The 12,958-nt window shown below is 36.6% G+C and overlaps 1 protein-coding gene across 1 annotated transcript in view; it reads right to left on the reverse strand.

The window, feature by feature from the left end:
- Window positions 1–12,679, reverse strand: part of LOC149840122 (putative protein S-acyltransferase 12) — a 63,282-nt gene extending 50,603 nt beyond the window's left edge. Inside the window, exons 1-2 of the mRNA XM_090004346.1 lie at window positions 12,361–12,679; window positions 10,613–10,862 (exon numbers count right to left, since the gene is read on the reverse strand). Coding sequence (XP_089860472.1) covers window positions 10,613–10,862; window positions 12,361–12,549 — 439 coding nt within the window. The 5' untranslated portion in view covers window positions 12,550–12,679. The remainder of the gene's footprint in view (window positions 1–10,612; window positions 10,863–12,360) is intronic.
- Between the last annotated feature and the right edge of the window lie 279 nt (window positions 12,680–12,958).

Consider the following 12,958-nt stretch of genomic DNA (forward strand, 5'->3'; position numbering starts at 1 on the left):
TCGTTATGAGGTTGTGTTTGTCCAATGTTGGACTTTATGAATGCATTATGCATTCTTGTAATTTGTTTATGCTCCATCTTCAACATGGTATATGATTATGAAAAATCGGTTTTCTAAAATCATTCTGCATACATGAGTAATTATCTTGTTCCATCAAATCCTGTGATGAATTATGCATAGAATATCTTTTTGCACCATTACTTTTGGATGAATTATATGATATGTTTTTTTTTGGTTTGGTTAATTCATCTTATTTGGAATATTCCACTTGATTTAAGTGCAAAGATATTTTTTACTTGGACCTCTTCTTGTTTTGTTCCACAGGATCTTGAAGATGAGAGGAAAAAAAGTACCTTGGATAGATCATGAAAGGTGTTCATCGTTAAAGACTTTGGAGGAAGACATTTGCAAATTTCAATGGCATTCGGACTGAAGGCTCTTGAAGCCTTGAGATTCTTCCTCTTGCATTCTTCAATCTTTTTGTTCCCCCACGCAAAGTTTGAGGGGGGGTGTTAAAATGTATCATTCAATCTTTGTAATCTTATATATATTTTATATATATAAAGGATGATATATATACATATATGGTATATATGCATATGTATTTTCCTAATTATATATATATATAATATATTTCTCTATTATTAGGCATAAGGGTAGTTTAGTCATTTCTCCTTTTTACGCATATTCCATTTGGAATATGTTTGTAATTTTATTTTTCTTTTTCTTTTTTTATTTTATTCATTCTTGTGGTTTGCGCCACCTAGGGAGGCTCCCCAAAGAGTCGTTGGGGAGCCCCCAACGGTCACAAATGTGACCGTTGGGGGCTTCCAACGACTCCTTTGGGAGCACCCTATGTGGCTCCTCTCTTGTTATAAATAAAGGTCTGCCCCTTGTAATTAAAGCACTCCTTTGGAGGAGCTTTTGCTCCATGTAATGGGTGTTACACCCTTCCTCTTTTTAATAATATCAACTTATGCCTTATAGGCATTTTTGCCCCTTTGTGGGTTTATGTGTTAGCACATTATGTGCTTGTGTTTTCCCTTTTAGTGGGTATATTCGCACTTCATGTGCATGTGTATTGTTTCATTATTGAACCTAATATATTCAAAGTTGTTTCCTTACAGGACCATGCCTTTTTCAATAGACAGACCAGGGGGAGCATTCATATATACTTCTTCATTTAAGTTTTTGTTCAAGAATGCATTTTTAACATCTAACTGGTATATCGGTCATTTTCGAATGGATGCTATAGCAACTAGAGTTCTAACTGTAGTCATACGAGCTACTGGGGCAAAGGTTTCTTCATAATCTATACCATATTCTTGAGAATATCATTTTGCAACAAGTCTTGCTTTATATCTCTAAAGAGACCCGTCACTTTTTGTTTTAATTTTAAACACCCATCTACACCCTATTGTCTTCTTTCCGATAGGAAGAGGTTGAATTGTCCAAGTGTGAGCCTTGTGTAATGCATCTAATTCAATTTTCATCGCTTCAACCCATTCATTTATATTTTTGGCCTCGTTATAGTTGGATGGTTCATGATAGGAATGAATAGCTAGAAGACATGCCCTGTAGTTTGGTAAGAATGATTCATATGAGACAAACCTACTTGGAGGCCTATGTGTTCGTTCTGACCTTCTAACCCTAGTTTCTTCAGTATTTGTTAATTGATTATATCTGTCAAGGGCACATGGATGCTCCCCAGTATTTCGTCTAGAGTATTGAAGAAGATCTTGAGATGGTTCACTACTTGAGTCATTAATATACTCAAAGGTTTTAATATCATTACTAATACCTTTATTGGGTAACAAATCAAATAAGAAAGCATACTCGGATTCTTCCTTAGGAACTTCAAAATCAAATCCACTGTCATTTTCTATAAATGTAACATTTCTAGAAACATAGAGTTTATCATAACATCGATATCCTTTTTTATAATCTGCATAACCAAGAAAGACACATTTTATGGCTTTAGGAGAGAGTTTGTTATATTTTTCAAGAAGCACGAAGCATTTACAACCAAATACCCTTAGCCTTTTTAAATCAGGAGAAATTTTAAAAAGTTTTTCAATAGGAGACTTGTTTTCCAAAGTTTGAGAAGGCATTCTATTTATTAGATAGACTGCGGTTAGGGCAGCTTCAGCCCAAAATTGCTTTGGAATTTCTTTTAAAATAAGTAGGGCTTTAGTAGTTTCAATGATATGACGATGTTTTCTTTCAGAAATCCCATTTTGTTAAGGTGTCCTAGGGCATGATTTTTTATGCAGAATTCCATGATTTTTTAGATATAATTGAAATTCATTTGAAAGAAACTCTCCCCCAGATTCGGAGCGGAAGACTTTAATATTTGTTTTAAATTGATTTTTAACTAGATTGTGAAAGTTTTTAAAACATGAAAAAACTTCGGATTTGAGTTTTAGAAAGTAAATCCAAGTATGTCTACTAAAATCATCTATAAATGTAACATAGTACGAATAGCCACCTTTTGACATAACAGGGGCGGGACCCCACACATCCGAATGCACTAATTCAAAAATTTTATATGTCACAGAGGTTCTAGACCCAAAAGGTATCATTTGCATTTTTCCAAGTATACAATCTTCACATACAAAATTTTTATCTTTACAAAATTTTTCCAAAAATGGAAAAAGAGATAATTTGGATATACTTGGGTGTCCTAATCTTTTATGCCAAAGATCTATATTAATGTCTTTGACATGATTACAAAACGAGTATTTTGGTAAACACAGGAAATCCATGTAGTAAAGGTCTCCTCGTCTATGGCCTTGCCCAATCAGCTTCCCTGACTGGAGATCCTGCACCCAACACGCCTTAGATGAGAAGAATACTTTACAACCATAGTCAGCAATTTGAGAGATCGAAAAAAGATTTAAATCCAGTTTGGGAATGACTCTCACTTTTGGAACAAAGAATTTTTTTGAAATATCATCAAGGTTTCCTAATCTTTTGACTTTTAAAGAGGTACCATCGGCAGTTGACACACATGAGAAATATGATTTAGTGCAATCGGATAATAGAGATTCATTATAAGTCATGTGAAAAGAAGCACCTGAGTCTAGAATCCAAGAGGTCTTACCTGGAAGAGACGAGGAAGAGATGGCAGCTCCGGATGTAGAAGGTGCAGCCTTAAGAAGTTGTGAGACGGCTTCTGCTATTTGAGCAAGATTTAATTAATTGAAGTTGCCCCCTTTTCTTGATTCTTGAGGTTCTTCACTTAAGGCGGCCACCTTTTTAAATTTGGGACATTCCGGTCTTATATGTCCGGGTTCCTTACAATGATGACAAATAACTTTTCATTTGTATCCTCCTCCATTATGTCATTCCCCATTGAACTTCTTCTCAAAGTGAGGTGGTTTATATGTTTTCACAAAATTTCCGGGTCTTGCCATGGCAAGGACCTCATCATTAGACTTGTGCATTCCAAGTCTAGTCTCTTCTTGACAAATTTGAGCAAGGGCCTCACTTATAGAAGGAGAAGTGGTCCTATGAAGTAAGGAAGATCTTACTTGCTCAAATTCCGGTCGAAGGCCATAAAGAAAGGAGAAAAGATTTTCTCTTTCGATTTGGGTCCTTCTCATATCAATAGCCGAACCTTCCCATTTTGGTTCCAACATGGCTAATTCATCCCAAATAGGAGATAAAATACCGTAAAAATCTCTTACACTTTTATCTTCTTGTTTTGAATTACGTACCTTGTCTTGGAGATAATAAAGTCTAGCCATATCCTTTTGGATAAAGGTACTTCTTAGAAAGCTTCATGCGTCACATGCCTTCTTGAATTTGATGATATTGGTGGCGATCTTGAACTCCATGGTATTCATAAACCATGAGAGTATTTGTGCATTGCTTGACTCCCAATCTTCCAATTTATTTTGGAATTCTTCCAAGGCTTTTTCTTTTTCTTCTTCGGACAAGGCTTTGACTTGATCTCCTCTTCTAGTCAATTTGAGTTGTGGTTCACTAGTAGAACCACTAACAAAACCCCACAATTTTTTTCCCTTGATATGATTCTCCATAGTCGTCGCCCACATCAAGTAGTTGTTTTCATTGAGTTTGTAGGTGATGACGGTGGCGGACTCTCTTTCTCCCATAATGAATACTTTGAGGGAATGATCAATGATCGAAGAACACTTCCTTCACGAGATTCTCCTTCTTTCAAGAGCCTAGCTCTGATACCATGTAATGAAACAAGGTACAATGGAACAATAGTGAAACAAACTCAATGCCAACAAAGGGCTTTAATAAACTCACTTGGTCACTAATGGACCAAATACAATCTCAAGAGAGATAAAAATACCAAAACAGCACAAGAGGCATACAAGCCTATAAGATGGGAAAAAACTTTAGAGAAAACCCTCAAATGTTTCTTAAAGCATTGAGGAATAACAAGGGAGTGAGGCTCTATTTATAGAGCCTCACTCCAACACATGGGAGGCAGTCAGGCTCTTTGGACTGCCTTCCAACAGTCATTATTATGACTGTTGGGTGGCAGTCCAACGTCTAGTTGGACTGCTGCCCAACAGTCATATTTTGACTGTTGTGCTTGAACTGTATGGCAGTTTATTTATTACAATGCTAAATTACATTTCAGTCCTTAATGGACTGTACTATATGATAAAAGACAAAAATACCCTTATCGGGTATTTGAATACAATTTTATTTTTAACAAGAAGGAGGTCCAGAATGAAGTGGATTGCGATACCTCTACATCTTGTCTTCCTAGGGTTCTGGATTGTGATACCTCTACAAGTGGATTGTGAAAGGAATGTAGGGATTCATGGAAGCCTCCCTACCAGTGTTATTAAAAACGCACCTCAAGGCGCAAAAAGCGCGCCTCGCCTTAAGGCGAGGGCCGTTATGCCTTGAGGTGCATGTATAAAGCGCAAAACCCTCTTGGCATAAGCCTCATAGGCCTTGAGGCGCACCTCAGAATGAGGCATACACGCCTCGCTTTATTTGGTCAAATGAGGGTCAAAACCCTCATCAACCAAACATTAGGGCTTAAATGAAGCGCCCCCAACCCTAATGAGGGTCGGGGGCCCTTTATTTTTTATGCTCGTTTCTTTCTTTCTGTTTTTTTTTTTTGCTCACAGCTGTCTCTCTCTCTCTCTCTCTCAGCTCTCACAACAGTCTCTCTCTCAGCTCTCACAGTAGTCTCTCTCGTGGTGGAGCCCCGAAATAGGTATGCTCTCTCTCATCTCTAGGTTTTTTCTCACTTAGTCTCGTTCTCCCTCATTTTTTCTCAAGCATCCTATCTCGTTTTTTCTAACGCAGCCTCTCTCTGCTTTTTTGTGTACCATTGTAGCTGTAAATTTGTGGGGACATTATGCAATTCTAGCTGTAAATGTTTTCAGCACCATATGTCTTCATGAGTAATCTTGGTTGATTCCAGGAGCCGGAGTGCAAGCATTGCACTTTGTCGCCCCTATGAACCTTTATCACCCATTTGGCAGATGGTGTAACATGTGTTTGCGTGCATGCATGTGTGTGTATCGTGAAAGTACTTATATATTGGATAAGTTTTTTCTGCTCTTGTTGCAAACTCAGGGAAGCTTCATCTTTTAAGAAAGGTTCACCCACCCCCATTCCTCTACCTAAGCTTCAGTTGTAATGTGGTTTTCAAATGAAACATCCTTCTCTTTTTCTTGCTTTCATCTCTTTTAGAATGAACACATGATTGCCTCTGTTATTGTGCACATCAGGGGGGTGGCTCAATAACTTCTTTCATGAATTAGAAAGCAAATTATGCATTTTCAACCATAATGACACCACATTTTTTGGCAGTTACTCCCTCTTATTATGCATTTTTTGGCAACAACCCTAAACCTAAACAAGTCGGGTCTGATCCATAAGAAACCGGGTCTCAAATATAAGGCCAAGAAAAAAAAATCTTTTGGGGGGTATTGCCCCTTATAACCCCCCCCCCCCCCCGCCCACTGACCGCACTGGGGGGATCCCCCGAACCCCCCTTTCTGCAAGGGCAAAAAACTCTAAATCAGGCTCGACAACTCATCAGGTGGAGCTCGAAAACAAGTACTCTCTCTCATTTCAGCAAAATATTGTTTGGGTTTATAAGTTTGCAAAGGTGCTAAGCATAGTTTAGGCAGCATAATCTGAATCAAATTCATATGCAGATTTGATATATATGGTGCATGAAAGTAAAATTAGTGGTCATGCATTCTCGAGCCTGCATATTACCTGCTTCTTGAGCAGATCAAGATTTTTACCTACAACATACTTGCATTAAGGTACAGTTTGTTTTATTTCAGATTTTGGTTATTTGTTCACTCTCAATTCATCCATTTTTGTTTGAATATGAATCTAAATTTTTGTGTTAATATTTGTTTTCTTATATGCATTTAGGATGGGGTCATGGAGTTAAAGTTTCAAATCCCACTAAAGATCCCAAACTTGTAGGACATGTAATTTGCAAGTACTGTCATAAACAAACTACATGAGGCATCTATAGGTTAAAGCAGTATTTAGCTGGCACAAAACATAGTATTAGTATGTGCGAAGCGGTTCCACTTGATGTGAAAAGTTTTTTTCAGAATCATCTAAAGGATTAGAAACAAAAGAAACAAGAAGAACAAAATAAGTTGAAAATCGGGAGGAGTGCTTATTTTAGATCATTAAAAGGTGATAATGTGAACAAAAAAACCAGTGGATCATGTAGTGATGCAAACAAAAGCACAGGTAGTCCCATGGACCTCTTTGTGAACAAAGAAGCACGACAAACCATAATAAACACTGCTTTAAAAATAGATGAAAGAAAAAATGTATGTTGTGCTATTGGTAGATTTTTTTATTCAAATGCCCTATCATTTAATCTTTGTAACAGTTCATATTTTGGTGCAATGCTAGAAGTTATTACAAATTATGGGCAAGGGTCCAAACCGCCTTCTTATCACGAGATCAGAACGTGGATTTTGAAGGATGAGGTAGATTGTACTCATGAAATTTTAAAAGAATTAAAAAGAAATTGCCAAAGGTTGGTTGCAGCATTATGACAAATGGTTGGACAGATGGAAAATGAAGAAAATTAATTTTCTTGTAAACAACTCATCTGGGACAGTATTTTTGAAGTCTGTTGACATCAACGACATGGAAAAAACGGGTGCAAATTTGTAAGTTGTTTGAAGAAGTTGTTAAAGAAGTTGGTGAAAGTAATGTAGTGTAATTCATTACAGATAATGCACCAAAATATGTGACAGTTGAGAATATGTTAACAGCAAGAAAAACATGTTTTTGGACACTATGTGCGGCGCATTGCTTGGATCTTATGTTAGAATATATTGAAAAGATATCAATTTTTAAATATACAGTGGAAAAGGCAAAAAATTTACAAGATATATCTATGGTCATGCATAGATATTAAATTTGATGAGAAAGTTCACAAAAAAAAAATACTTCTATGTCCAACCGTCACACGTTTTGCTACAACATATCCTACGCTTCATAGTATTGGATGTTATAAGAAAGAGTTGAAGTCAATGTTTTTGTCTTCAAATTTTAGATCATCTAATTACTATAAGAAATCTGATGCTAAGAACATTTCTTATATTGTTCTTAATGATTATAAGTTTTTGGTTGTCATATCATATGCAATTAAAGCCACACTATCGCCCGTGAAAGTGATGCGATTAGTGGATGCAGATGATCCTCCTATGGGATTTTTGTACGAAGCAATGGATAGAGCAAAGGAGGAAATTGCTTCAAACCTTAACAAGGTTGAACAAAAATATAAACCTATTTGGGATATCATTGATAGACGATGGGACTTGCAACTTCATAAGCCTTTGCATGCAGTTGCCTATTATTTAAATCATCATTTTCATTATGCTGAAAATTTCAACCCGGATGGAAAAGTTATAAGTGGCTTTTATGATTGTGTTAAAAATTTGGCTTCTAATGCAAATGTTCGGTTGAAAATTACAACACAAATCGATGCATTTAAAAAGGCAAAGGGGTTGTTTGGTAGAGAGACAACTGTTACAACAAGAAAATTAAAAAGTCCTGGTAAGTTTGTAATTATATTGTTAATATTTTTTTATGTTTTTATAATTATGGCATTCTTAATGTTTTTGTTATTTGAATGCAGCTGACTGGTGGAGTTTATTTGGGCACGAAAATCCTGAGTTGATGAATTTTGCAATTTGAATTCTCAGTTTGACGTATAGTGCATCGGGCTGTGAGAGAAATTAGAGTATTTTCTCATTGGTTTGTGACTTTGTATTTTATTTTTTAAATACAATTTTATAAGTGTAATTATCATATAATTGTTTATCAATGATTTAAAATTATAGGTGCATACAAAACGGAGGTATAGACTTAAACAAGAGAAGATGAATGCATTGATTTTTGTAATATAAAATATGAAATTAAGAGAGAGAAATATGAGGAGGGCTACCAAAGACCCTATATGTCTAAATCATATAGACTCAAACGATGAGTTATGGAGAAGGAAGATCCAGTGTTGCCTAGTGATCCCAATTGGTTGGAGGATTCATGGTTGGATCCGAACTTCAACATAAATGTCATTGAGCATGTGCCTATTGAAAAGGTCAGTTCACCTCATGATTCACAAAGTGGTTCTAGGCAAGATAGGTCTTCAAGAGATTGAGGTAAAGCTATATTCCTTTTACCTTGCTATGAATATAAATGTATTTTTTTTAATTACATAAAATAAGTATTTAATACATGATTTTTTATTGAAGAAAAAAGAAAAGCAAAAGAAGTGATCGAGGATGTGGAGGAAGAAAGTGCAGACGATGAAGAGTCAGAGAATGAAGATGAAAGAGAACTTATTTATATGAATTTCTCAGATGATGACATTGAAGACTTAAATATTGATGATGATGAGACAAGAAGAGCTTAGGCCCTAATTCATATCATAGAGCTATGACTATTTATATGTTTTTTTGGGTCTTTCATTTGTAATTGTGAATGTTAGCACTCTCATTTTGAAGAGTTTTGGACAAATATATTAACATTTGGTTGTTAATGCTAACATTCATTTTCTAATTATGACATGATGTTGTTAATGCTAATATGCATTTCGTTGTTAATGTTAATTTTTTATTGAATGAATGCTCATATTTTATTTCTTAGATACTTGCATAGATTAAGTTGTTGCATTAATGTTACTTTTACATGTTAATCTCATATTTTTTCAGTATTTATTTGAAATTTTTTATTTCATGTTGATTGTTGCTTCATCAATAAAGTATTTTTTATTTATTTATAATTTTAGATATTTTTTATAGTTTTTTAAAGTTTTAAAAAAACAATTTTGAGGAATACGCTTTACGCCTCGCCTCAGATTTTGGTGGAGCACCTCGCTAAGCCTTAACGCTTTTCACAACACTGCTTGTAATAGAGGTCTATTAAGAAGGCGCTTTTTTGTCCACTTTGTAACTCAAATAGTAAAAGATTATAAAAGGAGAGAGGGCACAATAGTGCAACTCTCTCGCTCTCTCATTTTTTTTTCCTCTTAACTTTGTTCTACTTCCATCTCCTTCTCCTATTCTCTCTCTGTTCTTGCGTTCATTTTCTGCAGGTTCTACAGGATAAAAAGACTCACAAAGGGGACACGACACTGCTAAGAATACAATATCATAAAGAGTTTCTGTGGGAAACAAAATTATCATTCATGTCTTGTAGAATGTCCAATAAATAACTAAACTACATTAACTGTATCGTCACACCCACATAGCGCAAAAGATCAACAAAATCTTTGAAAGAGAAATTGCACTAGCTTGCAAAATCTTCAAATTCTAAAATCGGTGAACGAAACTAAAAACAAGACAATGAATGTTAAGGTTCCAGCATTAAGAACATATTTTATCTGTCAACATTCAAGCTTGACTACCTGATCTTCCAGCTGAGAAAGAAATGGACTACAGTTTCACTAAGTCCCAAGTTGCTAAGAGTGTATAGGAGAGTAATAGTTATTTGCAACTTGAAAAGGTTAATGAAAATAATTGCATTTAGTTATGTCTGCATATTTATTCAATATACACCTTGTTTTATTCCATTGTGGTGGATCTATTAAATTTCAGGTCTGTTTCATTAGGGATGCAAATGGATTTCGGATCAGAAAATACATAGGGGAGGCGGATCCAGAACAGCCAAAGTTTGCAAAAGCCTCATCCTGAATCTGAACCGTTTGCAACCCTATGTTTCATAACTCATCACAAGTGGAACTTTCGATGATACTATACAAAATTTCAGTTATAGAATACATCTTATTTGCAATCAATATTTTCAAGGAATACTTTTTTATTGCTAGTTCTTTCACTATATGTACACCGCCACCTTTTCCAGTTAGTTTTAAAATGTTCTCTATTTTCTGGTGTCCCAACATCACAGAGCACCTAAAGACACACTGCAGCACTCTCCATTAAACACAAGGAGAAGTCTGATTTGGCACATTAACCAACAGTGTTTAAATTATGTTCCTGTCTCAAGATATCAAATTCAGCAAATGTATATATTGATGAATCACAAGTGGATTAATAGTAGACGAACAACAAGGAGAGATATCTGAAGCCATATATGAAGCAATGAGAGTGTAATGGCGTACAAACAGAACAATGATGACAGCGAGGCGGCCTGATATTCTGGCAGCGATTGCAATAGCCCAATCTATGTCTTTGAGCCATCTCACCGGATGGTGACCATGCAGAAGACATGATTTCTTGGTCTGGATATTCTGAAGAGGCTGTCGAACTTGAAACCTCAGGATTTTCCTCCGCTAAAGGCTGCCAATCTTGAGGGACAGAACCAGGATCTGTGAAAACTACCTTAAAATAGCTCCATAACAACAAGAAAAGCTGCACCATACACTTTCCATCATGTTAATAAAAAAATCACAGGATTAAGAGCAAAATAACCCAAACCTAAATATTCCAACAAGCAATTTGAAGCACCATGATAGGAATGTTCAGCTATTTTAGAATAATAGAATTTAGGACATAAAAGGGCTAATCTTAGCCTGCAAGGCTGGGTGTTTTGCCTCAACTTGTTGCTGCTATAAGTTGTATCAATGTTATATCCAACACATTCCTATCTAACAAACAATACTCTTTGCCATTTTGATACACATCTCGTCCTGTTGACTGTTCTGCCATTTGAATGTTGAGGTTATGATTTATGTTCTCGAACCTTGCACTGCCTCCAGAATACTAATGTAACTTAGATAGAGACAATTTTTTCCAACCATAGCATACCAAATATGCAGGTTCGATCAATTTTAACAAGGGCAGGTTTCGGCACTTGACAAATGCACCCAAAACATTTTGGCCATCAATTTTCACTATTAGTGCTTATCACACGATCATAGCTAATCATTGTTTGAATTCCAGTAAGAGGAATGTGTTTTTGACCAACTTGTGCTGTATTAGACTGTTGTTCCAGTATCCACACTACATACAAGGGTCATGAAACCGGTTAACTCTCTCTCATTTAATCCATAACCATCTTGCAGTTTGGTTATATCATCATGTTTTACTTAGTTTTTCTCCTTATCAATAATCAAAATAACCGAGTCCAATCACTCTCTTACATCAACCTTAAGAAATTTCTGTCAAGTTCAGGCATGAATAAATACACTGTTGTGTTGTTGTTTTTTTGTTTGTTTTGATTTTTTAGTAAAGTTGAATTGGTTGGCCTCTACGCAGGAATTACATTGCCCCTAATTTCTATGAACTACAGGATGCTCATTGAATGTTAAGAAAATAATCTTAGCTTATACTACTCCAGATATTCACGAACTATTTTTCGCATTGTTTCCTTGCATAATATAGAGTAACTGAACTCTCATGTCATCCGTGTTACAAGTTCGAATTTGCAGAATCAACAGAAAGAACCAACAAGAGTAAATAACCAAAAAAGTACCCATCAAGGAAATTTGGGTCTCCATCCGATCCCAAATCTACCAATTCATACCTTCATACAAAACTCTCACGAAGACATCCCAAGACCCATCAAGAAAAAGGCTACAGCAAACCCAATCTTTTGGGTCCTCGAGTTCTTCTAATTCTCTCAATCCAGTGAGTTTTGGGCTCTCTCTCTCTCTCTCAGCAAAACCAATCTTTTGGGTCCTCGAGTTCTTCTAATTCTCTCAATCCAGTGAGTTTCTGGGTCCTCGAAGTAATCTTTTGGGTTCTCGAATTCTTCTAATTCTCTCAATCCAATGAGTTTTGGGCTCTCTCATGGGTGCCCAATTCTTCTCTTGTGTACCATTGAAAGAAGATCAACTTTGGTGATCATCATTCAATAAAAGAAAGAAGAGAAGGAACAAAGCAAAGGGGAGGAGGGAAGGGGGATTACCAACAAATGGAAGACGGCGATGATGACGATGGAGAGAGTGGCCCTGGCACCACCGTGTCGCATAAGTGAGCCGCAGGTGACGACGACGACGGCGTGGTAGGACACGGAGACGATGGCCGCGACGAGGAGGATCATGAGGTAGCCGAGCACGCGCAGCCCCGAGCAGAACCTGAAGAGGTTCCACGCCATCGCCGCCCGCCTCCGCCGCCCTCCGCCCTCCACCTTCGTCCTGCGGAACAGCCTCTTCCAGACGTCCGACGCCAGCGCGGCCAACTCGGGCAGCGGCCGACTAGATCGGAGCGGACACGGTGAGAGAGAGTCGGCTCCCTTTTCCCCTTCCTACGAAAGGAAAGAAGAGGAAATGGGAATTGCGTGACGGCGTTCGGACACGACCCCCCCAAGAGCCATGCAACAGGGCACATCATTTGGCTTCGTGTCTGTAGTTACACGATCTGACACGGTGGCTTGGACACGAGCATGTACTGTATTTTTTAAAATATTAATTTATTAAAAATATATTTTAATTGTTAAAATAATAAAAAATAATTTTTTATTGATTAAAACAAATAAATTTTTGTGTCTTGGTGTCCCGAGATTT

The sequence above is a fragment of the Nuphar pumila genome, chromosome 4, assembly GCF_984573655.1.
Source record: "Nuphar pumila chromosome 4, dmNupPumi1.hap1.1, whole genome shotgun sequence".
Lineage (NCBI taxonomy): Eukaryota > Viridiplantae > Streptophyta > Magnoliopsida > Nymphaeales > Nymphaeaceae > Nuphar > Nuphar pumila.